Genomic DNA, 20,732 nt, shown 5'->3' on the forward strand with positions numbered 1-20,732 from the left:
ATGTCAAACCTACTAAATGACATTGCGCATCACCGTTGAATTATTTTAATTTTTAATGAGTTGTCCCATCAAGAGAAACCTGCCCATATGTTTTATTAGGGCATATTGTGTTAGAGTCCTCTCACTATTAGCTGCACTCAGTGTGACCATTTTATAGATAGCCAGATATACATCTGAATTTATGGTATCTAACTAATAATTCTCCTTTTCATTGACTGGCCACAGCTTCTACTGAGTCTTTTAAAGCTGTGTTGTCATGGCATTGGGTTCTTAACTCATGGACTAAATGTTTTTGCCCGTGTTAGGGTAACCCTAATCGAAAAACAGCATAGTGCCAGATCATTTATAGAGAAGCCTACCTGGGCACAAAAGTGAATGTTCAACATCACAAATGTTGGTTTCTTACTTTCTAGTGTGAAAAGTGAGGGGCCACATTTGGATGTTATACCCTATCCACAGGATAGGGAATAACTTTCCGATCGCTGGGTGTTTGACCACTGGTAAACCCCACTGATCCTGAAAACTGGGCCTGAGTGAATGAACCAATGAATGAACCATGGTTAATCTTGTGCATATTGGCTCCATCATTCAGCTGGTCTTCGGTCTTTGACACTCACATTAAGAATGAATGGATCGTCATTGTGCATGATTGAACACACTCAATTCTCATGGGCCCGGTTTTCGGGACCTGTGGTGGTCTCAGCAGTTGGACACCCAGTTACTGTAAATTTAGCCTTTACATGTTGGTTAGTGGATAACTTCCAAATTTGATACATCTCCTTTAACCTACACATACCTAGCAGGTAGCGGTTGCCAGAATGCTCATTCGGCTGTCTGCTACCTCTCTCCCTGATTCCACCATACATATGTACATCAATTAAGCTTGCAAATGTTCTCTATGGGGAGAGGGAAGAAAGCCACTGCCAGACAACTCAGCTGATCTAAGAGAATCGATTATGCATTGAAATTGTAAGGATGTTTCCCATATACAAAAGATAGAAGTTCGGTCTTGCTGAAGTCGGCAGGTTAGGAGTCTGACGTTAAATTGTTTTTGCTTTATGAGTAGTGAGATCTCCTTCAAATGTTTTACTTTACGTTATCTCCAAATGATTAAAGAAGTCCTCCCTCTCTTAACCCTGCTGTTGTCTTCGGTCAAAAACGACCGACCTTGAACTTCAATATTCTTTAAAATATTCAAGATGCAGCTCTGAAACCCGTGGCCGACCGACCCATCCTCATTTAAGTCAATCAACCACAAGTTTCAGAACCGCATATTGAACACCCCAAAAAATACCAAAGTTCAAAATCGGTCTCCCCAGACCGAAGACAACAGCAGGGTTTTAAGTCAGAACACTAAGGTCAAGGAGAAAATGCTTCCCTAATAAACAAATTATTTGATTTGTTCCGTAGCATGAATTTGCAAACCCTCTTCGAGAAGCTGTTTAATCCTCTTACCATGACTAAATGGACCTTCAAGCATCAAGATCCATCATACAAGATCTTTATCTCAAGTAACAGTGCAAAATGGCCACCCTTAATTCTCTCAAAGTCACTGAACGTCCAATTATATTACTTAGGACTTGAAACCATTGACTGTATTAACTAAAAAGTGCACAAAAAGAATTGTAAAAAAAAATTCACTACCATGTACTTTTGCTCCACTCTTAAGAGCCATGATTGGCTGATTAGTACCAGGAGGCTATAATTTACCAAGTAAATTAATTATTGTCTATGCCATCTTTTACAGACTGTGATCAGATAGTAACATAGTTAGCAAGGCCGAAAAAAAGACATTTGTCCATCCAGTTCAGCCTATATTCCGTCATATTAAATCCCCAGATCTATGTCCTTTTAACCCCTTCCCGACCTGTGACGCCACGTAGGCCTCATGAAAGTCGGTGCCAATCCGACCTGTGATGCCTATGTGGCGTCATGGAGGGATCACGTCCCTGCAGATCAGATGAAAGGGTTAACTCCAATTTCACCCAATCTGCAGGGACAGGGGGAGTGGTACTTCAGCCCAGGGGGGGTGGCTTCACCCCCCTGTGTCTACGATCACTCTGATTGGCTGTTGAAATTGAAACAGCCAATCAGAGCGATTTGTAATATTTCACCTATGAAAACTGTTGAAATATTACAATCCAGCCATGGCCGATGCTGCAATATCATCGGCCATGGCTGGAAACCCTGATCTGCCCCCCCCCCCTCCACCGCCACCAATCTCCTCCCCAGTCCTCTGTCCTGTGCTCTGCTCCCCTCCGTCCTCCTGTCTGCTCCCCGTCCTCCTGTCCGCTCCCCTGTGCTCCGCTCCCCCCCGTGCTCCGATCTCCCCCCCTCATTCTTACCGAGCCTCCTGGTGTCCGTCCGTCTTGTCCATGGGCGCTGCCATCTTCCAAAATGGCGGGCGCATTTTGATCACTGTGATAAAACCTATCACAGTGATCAAAATAAAAAAAAATCGTAAATTAACCCCCCTTTATCAGCCCCATAGGTAGGGACAATAATAAAATAAAGAAAATATATTTACTTTTATTTTTCCACTAGGGTTAGGGTTAGAATTAGGCTTAGAACTAGGGTTAGGGATAGAATTATGCTATGTGCACACGGTGCGGATTTGGCTGCGGATCCGCAGCGGATTGGCCGCTGCAGATTCATAGCAGTTTTCCATCAGGTTTACAGTACCATGAAAACCTATGGAAAACCAAATCCGCTGTGCCTATGGTGCGGAAAATACCGCGTGGAAAATCTGCATTGTATTTTCTGCAGCATGTCAAATCTTTGTGCGGATTCCACAGCGTTTTATACCTGTTCCTCAAACGGAATCCACAGGTGAAATCTGCACAAAAAACACTGGAAATACATGGTAAATCCACAGGTAAAACGCAGTGCCTTTTACCTGCGGATTTTTCAAAAATGGTGCGGAAAAATCTCACACGAATCCACAACGTGGGCACATAGCCTTAGGGTTAGGGTTGGAATTAGAGTTAGGGTTGGAATTAGGGTTAAGATTAGGCTTGTGGTTAGGGTTATGGTTAGGGTTAGGGGTGTGTTGGGGTGAAGGTTGTGGTTAGGGTTGGGGTTAGGGTTGGGATTAGGGTTAGGTGTAGGTTGGGGTTGTGGTTAGGGTTAGAGTTGGGATTAGGGTTAGGGGTGTGTTGGGGTTAGTGTTGGAGTTAGAATTGAAGGGTTTCCACTGTTTAGGCACATCAGGGGTCTCCAAACGCAACATGGCTCCACCATTGATTCCAGCCAATCTCGCGTTCAAAAAAGTCAAATGGTGCTCCCTGCCTTCCGAGTCCTGACGTGCGCCCAAACAGTGGTTTACCCCCCACATTTAGGGTAGCAGCATACTCAGGACAAACTGGGCAACAACTATCGGGGTCCAATTTCTCCTGCTACCCTTGCAAAAATAAAAAATTGCTTGCTAAAACATAATTTTTGAGGAAAGAAAAATGATTTTTTATTGTCACGGCTCTGCGTTATAAACTTCTGTGTAGCACTTGGGGGTTCAAAGTGCTCACCACACATCTAGATAAGTTCCTTGGGGGGGGTCTAGTTTCCAAAATGGGGTCACGTGGGGGAGCTCCAATGTTTAGGCGCACAGGGGCTTTCCAAACGCGACATGGTGTCCTCTAACGATTGGAGCTAATTTTTCATTCAAAAAGTCAAATGGCGCTCCTTCCCTTCCGAGCCCTGCTGTGTGCCCACATGTGAGGTATCAGTGTACTCAGGAGAAATTGCCCAATAAGTTGTAGGATCCATTTTATCCTGCTGCCCATGTGGAAATGAACAAATTGAGGCTAGAAAAAAATTTTATGTGAAAAAAAAGTACTTTTTCATTTTTATGGATCAATTTGTGAAGCACCTGGGGGTTCAAAGTGCTCACTATGCATATAGATACGTTCCTTGGGGGGTCTAGTTTCTAAAATGGGGTCACTTGTGGGGCGCTCCAATCTTTAGGTACACAAGGGCTCTCGAAACTCGACATGGTGTCCGCTAACATTTGGAGCAAATTTTTCATTCAAAAGTCAAATGGCGCTCCTTCCCTTCCGAGCCTTGCCGTGTGCACAAACAGTGGTTTGTGACCACATATGAGGTATCGGTGTACTCAGGAGAAATTGCCCAACACATTTTATGATCCATTTTATCCTGTTGCCCATGTGAAAATGAAAAAATTGAGGCTAAAAGAATTTTTTTGTGAAAAAAAAAAGTACTTTTTCATTTTTACGGATCAATTTGTGAAGCACCTGGGGGTTCAAAGTGCTCACTATGCATCTAGATAGGCTACTTGGGGGTCTAGTTTCCAAAATGGGGTCGCTTGTGGGGGAGCTCAAATGTTTAGGCACACGGTGGCTCTCCAAACGCAACATGGTGTCCGCTAAAGATTGGAGCCAATTTTTCATTCAAAAAGTCAAATGGCGCTGCTTCCCTTCTGAGCCCTGTCGTGCACCCAAACAGTGGTTCCCCCCACATATGGGGTATCGGCGTACTCAGGACAAATTGTACAATAATTTTGGGTCCAGTTTCTCTTTTTACCCTTGGGAAAATAAAAAAATAATTGCTAAAAGATCATTTTTGTGACTAAAAAGTTAAATGTTCATTTATTCCGTCCATGTTGCTTCTGCTGCTGTGAAACACCTGAAGGGTTAATAAACTTTTGTTTTTGTGTTTTGGTTTTGAGCACCCTGAGGGGTGCAGTTTTTAGAATGGTGTCACTTTTGGGTATTTTCAGCCATATAGACCCCTCAAACTGACTTCAAATGTGAGGTGGTGCCTAAAAATAATGGTTTTGTAAATTTCATTGTAAAAATGAGAAATCGCTGGTCAAATTTTAACCCTTATAACTTCCTAGGAAAAAAAAAAATTGTTTCCAAAATTGTGCTGATGTAAAGTAGACATGTGGGAAATGTTATTTATTAACTATTTTGTGTCAGATAACTCTCTCGTTTAACAGAATAAAAATTCAAAATTTAAAAATTGCGAAATTTTCAAAATTTTCACCAAATTTCCATTTTTTTCATAAATAAACGCAAAAATTATCGACCTAAATTTACCACGAACATGAAGCCCAATATGTCACGAAAAAATTGTCTCAGAACCGCTAGGATCCGTTGAAGTGTTGCTGAGTTATTACCTCATAAAGGGACACTGGTCAGGTCAGAATTGCAAAAAACGGCCAGGTCATTAAGGTCAAAATAGGCTGGGTCATGAAGGGGTTAAAAATCCTAATCACTGTAAGATACAGTATTGTTATGCTCCAGGAAGACATCCAGGCCTCTCTTGAACTCCTCGTCTGAGTTCGCCATCACCACCTCCTCAGGCAAGGAATTCCAGATTCTCACTGCCCTAACAGTAAAGAATCCTTTTCCATGTTGGTGGAAAAACCTTCTCTCCTCCAGACACAGAGAATACCCCCTTGTGCCCGTCACCTTCCTTAGTATAAACAGATCCTCGGAGAGATATTTGTATTGTCCCCTTATATACTTATACATGGTTATTAGATCACCCCTCAGTCGTCTTTTTTCTAGACTAAATAATCCTAATTTTACTAATCTCCCTGGGTATTGTAGTTCCCTCATCCCCTTTATTAATTTTGTTGCCCTCCTTTGTACTCGCTCTAGTTCCATTATATCCTTCCTGAGTACTCCATGTGCGGTCTAACCAGGGATTTATGCAGAGGCAGTATAATGCTCTCATCATGTGTATCCAGACCTCTTTTAATGCACCCCATGATCCTGTTTGCCTTGCCCTTCAGTGCTGAGATCCTTGTTGGTGTCCACAGTTGGCCTTGGCTAAAAGATGGTTTTCCTTTTTTTTGGGCAACCAACTCTTCGCATAACACAGAATCTGAAAAACTGGACTACCACTTTAAGGATAGATAGTGTTACATCTTGTAAAAACAGTGATCGTATTTGTGATAATATTTCTTAAACAGTGCTTCACATTAAGCCTGAAATGTTTTTTTGCATTTTGGTAAAATTAGTATTTTCATGGTGTAATTCAAAATTGTATTGACTGTGTGTGATATGAATTTGTTCATATATCTCGATGCCAAATGACTAGCGATGGGTGGAACGATTTGCAATAGTCCATTGTTCAGGTCAGTGGTACATGATGGCCTTGCGAAACGCCAAACATCCAGGTCAGTGGTACCTGACAGCTAGACAGGAGGCTTACAAATCTCTTACTTTCAGGTGTCCCTGCCACGACATTTGATTCGTCATGTCTGACATGGCGTCTTCTAAACGAAGTGATGCACAAATGATGTTGCTCCAGCCCTGGCTAGTCAAAAATTGTGCCAGGAACACCAGAAAGTAGGTGATTCATGGGTCTCGCTTCTTGCCACCAGATACCACTGACTTGGATGTTGTACCACAGTCCTGTGAATCGATCTGCCCATCTCTACAAATGGCCCATCTAGTAACTAGTCAGTAGTCCTTTAAAGTGGTTGTTTGAAACGGTAAGATACCTGCTTTTTTCCTCCTAGAAAAGCCCCACTTTTGCCGATGGGCAGCTCCGCTCTATCAAATGCTGCAGTACCACATACAGCCTGTAACGGGAAGTGGTTTTGTCTCAATTAGTCGTTATTCAGTATAGTCAGTATATTATATTGCAAAAGAATCTGAGTATGTAACAGGTGAGGTATATTGCTTATTGATAGTCAAGCTGACATTAATAATGTACGGCTTACCGCCCTGTAACATTTTTGGCGAGCTAGGTAGGAGACACACAGGAGCTATGTACGCTGGAGAGGGAGGACGTGGAGCAAAGGGAGCAGGGCAAAAAATTTGTAGAGGGTAGCCGCGGTGACACGTTGGGCTGGAGAGGGAGGTAGGTCAGGTGGGGGCAGGCAGGGCAGAATAAAGAGCACACATGGGGTTGAGACAGGGGGCAGGAAAAGAAGAGAGCGTGGGAGCGCTGTCGCCAGATATTTCAATCTGGTGTGGTGTGCTCCCATTTAGCCATGCCCCCAGTGGTCAAATGACGTCACCGCCCAGCACACGCATCCCTGTTTGCACACAGGCAGGGAGCTTTGAAGTGCCAGGTGCCCGCACTGATATGATTATATGATTATATTGGTGCTGCCGTCTGGACACCTGCATGCAGCGGCCCCTGCCAGGACCAAGGATCTCTTTGATCCTTTTGTCATAGCAGTGTAGCTATCTCCTGACCATGTCAGCAAATATCCACATCTCTCCAACTTCTTTTGATATTCCCAGATTTTCTTGTATTGGGCATATTTTATCAGGGGCCTAAGCATTTGAACATAAACATGGGGATTGAGATAATATGGTGGCATATATTTATGTGTGGAGAACACATAGGGAGAGGTGGGGGTATTATATATACATATATATGTATTTGCGTTTATTGCTAGCATGCAAATACATGTATGTGTACATATATACATACACATACACAACCTGGGGCACTTCCCTTTGCACAGCCAGAAATCATAAAAGAAAATGTGCAATAAAGAACAATTAAATAAATAAAGGACAGGTAATTATATTCAATAAAACAAAATTGTATTAATAATATTGAATAATAAAACAAAAATGAATAAAAGCTGAATCAGGTATTGGAGCACATAACACACATAATATAATGCCCAAAAAATAATATATAAATTACATGATAGCACCTTAACAATTCAACATATGTCAAAGAAACCGGAGAAAATACAGTGACAGCATATTAAAATAATATATATGATATACGTTTATAAATAAATGTGCAAGAATATGTGCTTAAATTGTGTGCAAAAACATGTGACTCCTAAAACACATACAGCAAAATACTGCACCAAAATACTGTATACTGCAGCAAAAAGCTGTGTAATCAGGTGAAGTAAAATACACTGCTCAAAAAAATAAAGGGAACACTTAAACAACAGAATATAACTCCAAGTAAATATAACTCCAAGTAAATCATACTTCTGTGAAATCAAACTGTCCAATTAGGAAGCAACACTGTTTGCAAATCAATTTCATATGCTGTTGTGCAAATGGAAAAGACAACAGATGGAAATTATTGGCAATTATCAAGACACACTCAATAAAGGAGTGGTTCTGCAGGTGGGAATCACAGACCACATCTCAGTACCAATGTTTTCTGGCTGATGTTTTGATCACTTTTGAATGTTGGTTGTGCTTTCACACTCATGGTAGCATCAGACAGACTCTACAACCCACACAAGTGGCTCAGGTAGTGGAGCTCATCCAGGATGGCACATCAATGCGAGCTGTGGTAAGAAGGTTTGCTGTGTCTATCAGCATAGTGTCCAGAGGCTGGAGGCACTACCTGGAGATAGGCCAGTACACCAGGGGGCCGTAGGAGAGCAACAACCCAGCAGCAGGACCCCTACATCAGCCTTTGTGCAAGGAGGAACAGGAGGAGCACTGCCAGAGCCCTGCAAAATGACCTCCAGCAGGCCACAAATGTGCATGTGTCTGCACAGATGGTTAGAAACCGACTCCATGAGGATGGTCTGAGTGCCTGACAGCCACAGATGGGGTTTGTGCTCACAACCCAACACCATGCAGGACTCTTGGCATTTGCCACAGAACACCAGGATTGGCAAATTCAACATTGGTGTCCTGTGCTCTTCACATATGAAAGCATGTTTACACTGAGCACATGTGACAGATGTGACAGAGTCTGGAGATGCCGTGGAGAGGGATTTGCTGCCTGCGACATCCTTCAGCATGACCGGTTTGGCAGTGGGCCAGTAATGGTGTGGGGTGTCATTTCTTTGGAGGGCTGCACAGCCCTCCATGTGCTCGCCACAGGTAGCCTGACTGCCATTAGGTACCGAGATGAGATCCTCAGACCCCTTGTGAGACCATATGCTGGTGCGGTTGGCCCTGGGTTCCTCCTAATGCAGGACAATGCCAGGCCTCATGTGGCTGGAGTGTGTCAGCAGTTCCTGCAAGATGAAGGCATTGAAGCTATGGACTGGCCCACCCGTTCCCCAGATCTGAATCCGATTGAACACGTCTGGGACATCATGTGTTGCACCATCCACCAACGTCAATTTGTACCACAGACTGTCCAGTAGTTAGCAGATGCTTTAGTCCAGGTGTGGGAGAAGATCCCTCAGGAGACCATCCGCCACCTCATCAGGAGCATGCCCAGGCGTTGAAGGGAAGTCATACAGGCACGTGGAGGCCACACACTACTGAGCATCATTTCCTTGTCTTGAGGCATTTCCACTGAAGTTGGATAAGCCTAAAACTTCATTTTCCACTTTGATTTTGAGCATCATTCCAACTCCAGACCTCCATGGGATATTAGTTGTGATTTACGTTGTTGATTTTTAGGTTTTATTGTTCTCAACTCATTCCACTATGTAATGAATAAAGATTTACAACTGGAATATTTCATTCAGAGATATCTAGGATGTGGGATTTCAGTGTTTCCTTTATTTTAATTTTTAGCATTGTATAAAGTGCAAGCAGTGCTGGACGGTTTAATATGACAATGTTAACAGCAAATGCATTAATAAAAGAGATAAGGTGCATCATAAGAATATATTAAAACATCTCAATAGGACATAATTTACCTAAGGGAAATGTGCTGCCAGGTCTCCTCCGTGCGTTTCGGTGTAGTGCCTTCTTCTGGGGTGGTGGAAGAACGCATAGCTCCCAAACGCGCATAGAGGACCTGGCAGCCCATTTCCCTTAGGTAAATTATGCTTTACTGAAATGTTTTAATACATTCCTATGACGCACCTTATCTATTTTATTAACGCATTTGCGGTTAACATTGTCATATTAAACCGTCCAGCACTGCTTGCTCTTTATCTTCAGCTGATAGCTTTTTGCTGCAGTATATGTATTTTAGGAGTCGCACGTTTTTTCACAGAATTTTAGCACATATTCTTGCACTTTTATTTTTAAAATTATATATATTATTTTATTTAGCGGTCACTGTATTTATTTTGACTGATTTCTTTGACATATGTTGTATTGTTAATGTGCTATCATGTAATTTGTATATTGATTAATTTTTGGTCATTATGCAATATTTTAAAAGCCTACCAGGGCTCTAGCGATATTTTTAATATATCCATTATTATATGTGTTACATGCTCCAAAACCTGATTCAGCTTGTATTAATTTTTGTTTTATTATTCAATATTATTAAGAAAATTTTGTTTTATTGAATATATTTAGCTTATTGGTCTTTATTGCACCTTTTCTTTTATGATCTCTATTTATATTTGTGCTTGACCTTTTAGATTTTGTACAATTTTTTCTCCTTTGATAATAACATTTACACAGCCCATAGGGAAGAGTGGTGCTCTTTCTTTAAGTGAAAAATCAGACTCTGTTTCTTATTTCTGGATTATCTTTTAAGTATTAGAGTCTCTATAACGGTCCATAACTACTTTGTTAATATCTTTTCCATGAATTCTAATGAAATGTTTACAAGACACAATTTTTAATAATTTCCCAAAATATATGAATCTTGTTTGTTTACATTTATTTTTGTATACTTCTGCCAAAAAAAAGCATATATATTTAAAAAAAATTATTTTAATTTTACTTATAAAATCCAGATTTATATTTTACTATGAGAAATTGCTTAAATATATATATATATATATATATATATATATATATATATATATTTACTATCCATTGACATCTGTTTTTTCATCTTTATACGCCATTTATTTTGTTTGCTTGAAAAAAAGAAGGAACATGATACGAAGTTAGGGATGTTTTTACTGTTACAAAGGGTGTTCAAGCTGTTCATGTCTGATTCTGAGGGCGAAACTGTGTCTTACACAAAGGTTCTATCGACCAACTGCATTATTTTTATTTTAGCTGTTTTTTTTTGTAATTCTTTGTGTTTCTTCTCTACTCTTGACAAACTTCATGTTTCATAAACCTTACCATTTGCAATGACCAAATACCAGGTCAAGAATTCTCATTCTATTCCAGCTCATGTCAAAATGGCGATCCATCAGGAATTTGTGTGGAGAGCAACAAAAAATAATTAAACAGGATTGTGATATAGCTAAACTGTGACCCAACGTGTCTACGACTTAACTCAATCTCAAGTGTCTCTGCTCATTTTCAATCTTTTGTTTTTGTCCATGCAATAGCTCCACTATAAATTGGAAGGGCTTAAAGATGAACTCAGGAGGAGTAGAGGCTGCGAAACAAGAGTAACTATTACTAATCAAAGGAGCTGCTTCCATTCGCAAAAAAGATGCTTTGCGCTATGAGTTTGAGCTCCTTATTATATTTCGTGAAGATTCCTGACTTTCATTTTACTTCCTTAGCGCTGTCTTTCCACTAACATTTTTCTCTTATTAGCTTTTCTCTTGTGTCCTTTTGGATATATGTTATTTTTCCACACTAGTTCTTTACTAGTCTACTCGTTTATTTTTAGGACTCTTTTGTGTTGTTCTAGTTTCATCTTCTAAACTTGTTGATTTGAAGCTCTTCTACTCATATATTCTGTGCTCCATGTGTACCTGTCCAACCATAATGTCCATAGTTTGTAGGAGATGTTATTTTTGTAGGTTCAGTCTTCTCATGACTCTGCTCCACCATTTATACATTTTCATCTCAGTCATCTGTCCTGATTTTCGGTTAAGGCTTTGTTTCTTAAATTCAAAACTTCAAAAAGTTAATTGATTGAAGAAGATCACCATAGAAAGAATTTTTTCATGGTAAAAAACAATTATTAGATAACGCTGCTTGAATAATAAATATTTCATTTTTAAGAGTGCCATCAAAGTATTTATTGTTTAGAAGACGTGAGCTACAACTTCTAGCTATGAGTTGGAATACTCACTTGTGTCCTTCTCAAAAACTAATGTTTCCATTAAAGTACAGTTGTCCTATTGTTTTATCATTTTGACCATTGGAGTTGTGACTTTTTTCCTGGTTCTTGGTGTAGAACACTTTAAAAAAATGTTTTTATTATCTTAAAGACTCTGTAATATAATTTTAATAACATTGGATCTAGATGTTGTAACCAACACTCAGACATTTTCTGGTTGAGAATTAGTTGCTGAAATTTTGAAAGTTCTGATTTCCTGGCACTTAAAATTTAAAGAACAAATCCGAGCCAAATCATGAGACATTCTGTCCAAGAAATGTATGTGTTTTGTTTTTATCCAACATTGTTTTTCCAGGAAGGGCAATCATGCATCACCATTAGCTGCAACATTTCCATCATATTTTGTCCCATTACAGCAAGTAGGCTGTGTTGCTTGGTAGAGTTCAACCTGTTGTGTGGATGTACATATTTTCAGTTTATGGGCTGGCTTCTGTATATAGTTAAATGTGAAAATATTTTATTATTTAGATCTACCCAAAATTCTAATGTGGATAACCTACGAAGTCATAAGGTCTACCTAAATTTCTAATGTGATTGACCCATGAAGTCATAGGGGCTACCCTAATTTTTAATATGGTTGACCAATTAAGTTATAAGGATTACCCAAATTTCTAACATGTTTGACCAATTAAGTCGTAAGGACTACCCAAAACCCTATCATGGTTCATCCACAAAGTTGTAAGTGCCACTTAATTGAAATTTCTAACTTGGTTGACACATGAAGTCTACCAGAATATTTTAAATTGTTCGACATATGAAGTCTTAAGGTCTATCTAAATTTGTATCTTGGTTGACCCATGAAGTCTTAACGTCTCCCCAAATTTCTAACATGGTTGACCCATTCTCTCATTGTACCTTCCAACAATATTTTGCAGATAATTCAGTTTTCCAGTATCAGTTTTTGAAAAAAAAAGCTCAAGACTCGTCTGTACCTAAAGTCCCACTTTTTTAATGTGACTTATTGTAAAACTTAAAGACTGAATTGAAATTCTATAGTTCCTTAGACTGATAACTGAAACAATATGTTACTTTATTAGACTGTTGTTCATTTTGGATCTTTCCTATAATTCTAATCAATGAAGAATAATTCTTAGGAGCCGGCTCATGAATTGCCTTCCATGCTAGAAGATTTGGAGCACATTGTTGAACAATGTGTTACAAGTCACTATGGCATTAAAGGTCAATTTCACGTGTGTTTTATTTGCTTACTCTTGTTACTGATGTGCTCTTTGCTCTCTTTACAGGTCCAATCCCGATGTAGTAGCAAGGAAAACATCCTCAGAGCCAGTAAGTAGTTGCTTAATTTGAAATTGATGAATATTATTTACAAATTATTTATGAAAGATGTGTTTCTTAGGTTAAAAACTAGTTAAACAGTAAACAGCATATATCTTGGGTTAAGTTATCATTGTTATCACTGGGCTTTTGATCAGTGGGACCCCCCACTAGTCATAAGAACTAATGTTCCAAAGTCCCATAGATGATTGAAGTGGTTGTGAACATGTGCAACCACTTGGCTGATCATTGTTTGAGACCGGTGGTAACCCGTGCTCTTTACTGTTCCATTCACATAGAAGACTTGAGCTCCAAGTCATTATGATTGCTTGTTTGATTGATGGATTGCTTGTATTATATACTGCCAAGCTTGCATTATTGCACTATGTGTTGAATTTAACAATCTTCTATGAAGCCAAACCAGTGGCTAGGTTCATATGGGTACAAAGATCGCAGGGACCGGGGTCTAACCCTTTTGCACTCCACATGCTCATTGTGGAAGGGGAAGATGGTTGACAAAATGGATGCTCCATCAGGTTTTCATCGCTTAAACGCTGCCGACATTGATTAAAACTTGCACTTACATTGTTAAATAGGTTGTCCATTTGTAAGTAGTATATTACCGCTTGTAAAATAAATACGACTTCTCACCTCCCATTCTAATGTCGGGTGTTCCGAGGCTTGCAAGACATTGTTATACCACAGAGCCCTGCAGTCAATCAGCAGTCACTGGTGGACTGCAGTTCGGCCCTGGTAGTCGCCATCTTGGTACTTCTATGAAGCCTAGTCCATGGCTTGGCTTCATAGGAGATTGTCCAAAGGTTCGTCCAAAGAAAGTAAGGGTACAGCATTCTACCTATTGCTCTGTATACAATGTGGACCCAAGCTAGGCTCCTGTAGTGCAGTAGGAGAGATTGTATTGGAGCTCTCCCAAAATACCTACCACCAGAGCAGGCTCTGAATGTAGTCCTGGATTATGATACAGGCTGTAAGTTAGGACCATCAAAAAAAGATGAAAAGTAATCTCCTGTTCTGTATGTAACACAATGATTATTACTAAGTCCTCTTTAAGGTCATCCTCTATGTGTTTGGCTTTTAGGTCACAGCGCCGTTGATATCACTAAGGTAGCAAGAAGACACCGCATGTCTCCATTTCCTCTAACATCTATGGATAAAGCCTTCATTACAGTTCTGGAGATGACTCCAGTTCTAGGGACTGAAATAATAAATTACAGAGGTACCATTTTTCTCTCTACCATTTTTCGCAACAGTGGGTATCATTGGGTGTCACGTAATACATAAGAATACAGTTACTTAAAGTCCTCTAAGGCAGAGATCTCAATAAGGTGTTGTAAATAATGAAATTAGATGGTTAATGACTATTTGTTATACTGCGTAGATGTCTCGTACGGTTTTGTTTCTCGCATTTGTCACCAATCCTGAAACACACTCCATCCCTCGGAACATTTATTCGACATGTAGCAAAATTTTATTGGCATTATGTCTTTCACTGGGTATTTCTCTGTGACGTGTCGTAGCTGTCTGATTGTTGAGGTGCGCAACTTGAGAACACTCTCTCCTTGAGTAAAGTGGCATGACAATGTAAGGAGTCTTATACGCCATGTAGTGCTCCTCTGGAAATTTAAATATTCAAAGTGCCTCTTCATAAACATAGAGTTCTTGAACTCAAGTGTCACATATTGGAAGTAGTAATCCTAAAATTCAATATTGAAAACTTTAACAAGCCTTGCTACATGACTTAGGATAAAAGCCAAACCAGAATCTCTATTTGCAGATGTGTTTCAGGGTCCTACCCCTCCTCCATGAAAAGCAAGCGATCTAATTTGGCTGAATGAGAGGCCTCTGACTGGGTCCTAAGGGTCAGCGTCTCTCCTTGTGGAGAGTGACATGCCTGAAATACCAGTATAAGTAGACTTATAGACCATGAAATACTCCTATGGGAAATTGAATATACAAATTACCTCTTCAGATAGCAATCCTAAAAGTCAATATTGACCCTTTAACGAGCCTTGCCACATGACTTGGATAAAAACCAAACCAGAATCTTCATTTGCAGACACTGTGTTTAGGGGTGTTGCTCCTCCTCAGTGCACTGAGGATGCCTTTTTCTTTAGGCGCAATTGAATCTTGTTTGAGGTTAGTGGCCTCCAATAGGGTTTTTAACACCTGATTGCATAATTATCTCCCTAAAAGGAGAATCCCTGTTGCAGATTTCAGCTTTCAGCAGTATCATTTAGCACTTCAGACATTGTGGGAGACTTATGAGTTTTATTTGGGGCACAAAGCATCCATTATCTGCAACATTACAACAAAATGGAGGATACATAAGAGACAGACAGGCAACCACACAAAACTGAGAAGTCATACAGTCGACTCTATAGAGGAACTACACACATATCAACAAATGGTAACAGTTAACCCAGCACCATCCACTGTCTTCTTTACATAGTCCTTTAGCATTAGCCTGCAGCTGTTGTTTGCTCCCACAATACACAGTATGCCCTGTTAGGGCTGGTGAATATCCTAGAGATATAATGAAGGACCTCCCTCTGTAAGGGCAATGCTAAAAAAGCTGGCAGCCATTCGACCAACATCTATTCCTCCTGATTCTCCATACAAATGCCTCTCAATGAGGAGAAGGGAATAGGCTACTGACAGACACCTCTGGCAGCGGCCTGTTTTCTGTGAATACAAAGCTCAGGTTAGTTGAAATCCAACATGCCCAATCATGCTTTACCGTGATATCTGCTGGTCGGCCAGTTGGGTTGGAAAAAATGTATCATAGCAATGTATCACACTTACAATGGCAGCTTATCTTTTGAAAGTACAAAAGATCAGATATGTTAAAATCCAACTTGTTCAATCATTCTTTACCTCGACATCCATTGGTCGACTTTTTGGTGTCTAATGTGTATGACCACACTCTTAGCCACCATGTATTCCACTTCTGGTGACAACTTATCATTTGTGAGTAAAATCCAACATATCCAATCATTCTTTACCATGACATCTGCTGGTTGACCAGTTGGGTTCTGCTGCAATTCATCTAATGTATATGGCTACACATAATCATATTTCATGGCAATACATTTTCATAATAACTGCAGATTAATAATATAAGTAAATGACTGGCTACAGCTACCCTGTTTATGGTAACGACTGAGTGTTATGATGTTTAGGAACCGATGATCAACGGTATGCGTGAGAGGAAGCACAGAACTGTTGGACATTATTTTAGGCTGAATTCACCGGTGGTGTGTCCCCATGATACAGCATGCATGTTTTTGGCAGAGTATTACTTTAATAGACTAATTGTCCATCCCTGTATGCAAATATCCTGTGTTCCTTCCTGTAGATGGAATGGGCCGTGTTCTTGCCCAGGAAGTTTACGCAAAAGACAATTTGCCACCGTTCCCTGCATCAGTGAAGGATGGATATGCAGTAAGAGGTAAGGCTCATGTTAGCAAAGTCAACATTGTCATTCTCAGCGATGAATCTTATTACATATTAATGAAGAGTTATATAAAGCAAAACATCAAACACCTTCCTGCTATGCTTTGATCTTTCTTGTCTAGTCCTTTCTTTTCCTAGGTTTTTTATTTATCTGAACATTTTTTTCCAGCTGCGGATGGCCCTGGAGACCGTTTCATCATTGGCGAGTCTCAAGCCGGAGAACAGGTGAGATCACTCGTTGCATATTCATGTTTCCTTTGTTATATGCCAGCCTGGTCTTCCAAAATGCCATGGAAGATAGAAATATAATAGAGAGCATTGCAGACCTTCTGAAACGCTTGATAAATATACCGGGGACATAGTTTGGACAGGGGGAGAAGAGTCTGCTGAGCGGCTCCCTCTGGCTTCTCCCTGCCCAGATTGGCTTGATTGACAGACCTCAACCTTGACATGACATATTATTGTCATTTATGATTTAAAAGTACAACTAGATGAATAAGGATTGTTTGCCTTCAGATGGATATTACCTCAAGCTTACCAGCTTTACTTTTTATTCTACTCTCTTAGGCTCCCTTCATGTCCGTAGACATGTCCGTTTTTTTTCCGGCAGCACGGATGTCAATATGTCCTGCACTTGTGCATATGGATGACATACAGGGTGACATCCCTGTGCCGTCCGTGTGGCACGCACCAAAATAGAATGCAAAATAAAAATAGCAGATGTTTAGTTGTTAGACATGGGCGAAGATAGAGATATATATATCAGCTACATGGTGGCCTGATTCTAACGCATCGGGTATTCTAGAATATGCATGTCCACATAGTATATTGCCCAGTCACGTAGTATTTTGCCCAGTCACGTAGTATAATGCTCCATGCAGCTATGGCCCCATAGATGCCCGATATAATGCTCCATGCAGTTATGGCCCCATAGATGCCCCATATAATGCTCCATGCAGTTCATTATGGCCCCATGGATGCCCCATATAATGCTCCATGCAGTTATGGCCCCATAGATGTCCCATATAATGCTCCATTCAGTTATGGCCCCATAGATGCCTCATATAATGCTCCATGCAGTTATGGCCCCATAGATGCCCCATATAATGCTCCATGCAGTTATGGCCCCATAGATGCCCCATATAATGCTCCATGCAGTTATGGCCCCATAGAAGCCCCATATAATGCTCCATGCAGTTATGGCACCATAGGTGCCCCATATAATGCTCCATGCAGTTCATTATGGCCCCATATAATGCTCCATGCAGTTATGTCCCCATAGGTGTCCCATATAATGCTCCATGCAGTTATGGCCCCATAGATACCCCATATAATGCTCCATGCAGTTATGGCCCCTTAGATGCCCCATATAATGCTCAAAGCAGTTATGGCCCCATAGATGCCCTATATAATGCTCCCATGCAGTTCATTATGGCCCCATAGATGCCCCATATAATGCTCCATGCAGTTATGGCCCCACATATGTCCCATATAATGTGCCATGCAGTTATGGCCCCATAGATGTCCCATATAATGCTCTATGCAGTTATGGCCCCATAGATGCCCCATATAATGCTCCATGCAGTTATGGTCCCATAGATGCCCCATATAATGCTCCATGCAGTTATGGCCCCATAGATGCCCCATATAATGCTCCATGCAGTTCATTATGTCCCCATAGATGCCCCATATAATGCTCCATGCAGTTATGGTCCCATAGATGCCCCATATAATGCTCCATGCAGTTATGGCACCGTAGGTGCCCCATATAATGCTCCATGCAGTTCATTATGGCCCCATATAATGCTCCATGCAGTTATGGCCCCATAGATACCCCATATAATGCTCCATGCAGTTATGGCCCCATATAATGCTCCATGCAGTTATGGCCCCATAGATACCCCATATAATGCTCCATGCAGTTATGGCCCCATAGATGCCCCATATAATGCTCCATGCAGTTATGGCCCCATAGATGCCCCATATAATGCTCCATGCAGTTATGGCCCCATAGATACCCCATATAATGCTCCATGCAGTTATGGCCCCATAGATGCCCCATATAATGCTCCATGCAGTTATGTGTTGTGAATTCTGTTATCGAACTCCCTCCTGTGGTCATGAATGGTACTTCGGCAAGTTCTGTCCATGGACTCCCTCTGGTGGCTGTGAGTGGAGCTGCTGGTTCTGAGGTTCCTTCCACAGGTGACCTAGTTTAGTCTTTGGCTGGCTGCTCTATTTAACTCCACTCTGATCGTTACTCCATGCCAGCTGTCAATGTTCTTGTACTGGTTCAGTTCGCTCTTGGATCTTTCTGGTGACCTGTCTACTCCAGCAGAAGCTAAGTCCCTGCTAGTTAATTATTTGTTCATTGTTTCCTTGTCCAGCTTGCTGTCATGATTTTGTCTTGCTAGCTGGAAGCTCTGGGATGCAGAGTGGCACCTCCGCACCGTGAGTCAGTGCGGAGGTCTTTTTGCACACTCTGTGTGGTCTTTTTGTAGTTTTTTGTGCTGACCGCAAAGATACCTTTCCTATCCTCAGTCTTTTTAGTAAGTCTGGCCTCCCTTTGCTGAAACCTGTTTCATTTCTGTGTTTGTGACTTTCATCTTTACTCACAGTCAATATATGTGGGGGGCTGCCTTTTCCTTTGGGGAATTTCTCTGAGGCAAGGTAGGCTTTATTTTCTATCTCTAGGGCTAGTTAGCTCTTAGGCTGTGAAGAGGCGTCTAGGTAGAGTTAGGTACGCTCCACGGCTATTTCTAGTTGTGTGATAGGATTAGGGGTTGCGGTCAGCAGAGCTCCCACTTCCCAGAGCTTGTCCGGTGTGAGTTTAACCATCAGGTCGTTTCGGGTGCTCCTAACCACCAGGTCCATAACAGTACAGCTGGCCCAAAGTATTAATGCATCTCAATAGAGGGATAAGAGAAGTTCTGAGACCATTTTTTTTTCTCTGCAGTGTGTTTTGTTTTTCTTTTCCCCTTAACCTCTGGGTGGTTCAGGACACAGGTGTAGATATGGACATTCAAGGTCTGTCCTCTTGTGTGGATCATCTCACTGCAAGGGTACAAAACATTCAAGATTTTGTGGTTCAGAATCCGATGTTAGAGCCTAGAATTCCAATTCCTGATTTGTTTTCTGGGGATAGATCTAAGTTCCTGAATTTCAAAAATAATTGTAAACTGTTTCTAGCTTTGAAACCCCACTCCTCTGGTGACCCCGTTCAACAAGTAAAAATCATTATTTCTTTGTTGCGTGGTGACCCTCAAGACTGGGCATTTTCCCTTGCGCCAGGAGATCCTGCATTGCGCGATGTAGATGCGTTTTTTCTGGCGCTTGGATTGCTTTATGATGAACCGAATTCAGTGGATCAGGCAGAGAAAATCTTGCTGGCTTTGTGTCAGGGTCAGGATGAAGCGGAGGTGTATTGTCAGAAGTTTAGAAAGTGGTCTGTGCTTACTCAGTGGAATGAGTGTGCCCTGGCGGCAATTTTCAGAAAGGGTCTTTCTGAAGCCCTTAAGGATGTCATGGTGGGATTTCCCACGCCTGCTGGTCTGAATGAGTCTTATGTCCTTGGCCATTCAGATCGATCGGCGCTTGCATGAGCGCAAAGCTGTGCACCATTTGGCGGTATTCTCTGAGCATAGGCCTGAGCCTATGCAATGTGATAGGACTTTGACCAGAGCTGAACGGCAAGAACACAGATGTCGGAATGGGCTGTGTTTTTACTGTGGTGATTCCACTCATGCTATCTCCGATTGTCCTAAGCGCACTAAGCGGTTCGCTAGGTCTGCCACCATTGGTACGGTATAGTCTAAATTTCTTTTGTCCATTACTCTGATTTGCTCTTTGTCATCCTATTCTGTTATGGCATTTGTGGATTCAGGCACTGCCCTGAATTTGATGGACTTGGAGTTTGCCAGGCGCTGTGGTTTTTTTCTTGGAGCCCTTGCAGTATCCTATTCCATTGAGAGGAATTGATGCTACGCCTTTGGCCAAGAATAAGCCTCAGTACTGGACTCAATTGACCATGTGCATGGCTCCTGCACATCAGGAGGATATTCGCTTTTTGGTGTTGCATAATCTGCATGATGTGGTCGTTTTGGGGTTGCCATGGCTACAGG

At 41.2% G+C, this 20,732-nt stretch overlaps 1 protein-coding gene across 40 annotated transcripts in view; it reads left to right on the top strand.

Moving 5' to 3' along the window:
* Positions 1–20,732, top strand: part of GPHN (gephyrin) — a 490,719-nt gene that overhangs the window by 415,547 nt on the left and 54,440 nt on the right. For 20 of the 40 annotated variants that reach the window (XM_069726492.1, XM_069726522.1, XM_069726547.1 and 17 more), the window contains 5 exons: positions 11,117–11,179; positions 13,107–13,149; positions 14,237–14,374; positions 16,514–16,606; positions 16,781–16,836. In XM_069726492.1, the coding sequence (XP_069582593.1) occupies positions 11,117–11,179; positions 13,107–13,149; positions 14,237–14,374; positions 16,514–16,606; positions 16,781–16,836 (393 nt within the window). The remainder of the gene's footprint in view (positions 1–11,116; positions 11,180–13,106; positions 13,150–14,236; positions 14,375–16,513; positions 16,607–16,780; positions 16,837–20,732) is intronic. The other 20 variants (XM_069726580.1, XM_069726549.1, XM_069726561.1 and 17 more) reach the window with 1 other exon arrangement.

Source organism: Ranitomeya imitator, chromosome 1 (genome assembly GCF_032444005.1).
Source record: "Ranitomeya imitator isolate aRanImi1 chromosome 1, aRanImi1.pri, whole genome shotgun sequence".
Classification (NCBI taxonomy): Eukaryota; Metazoa; Chordata; class Amphibia; order Anura; family Dendrobatidae; genus Ranitomeya; species Ranitomeya imitator.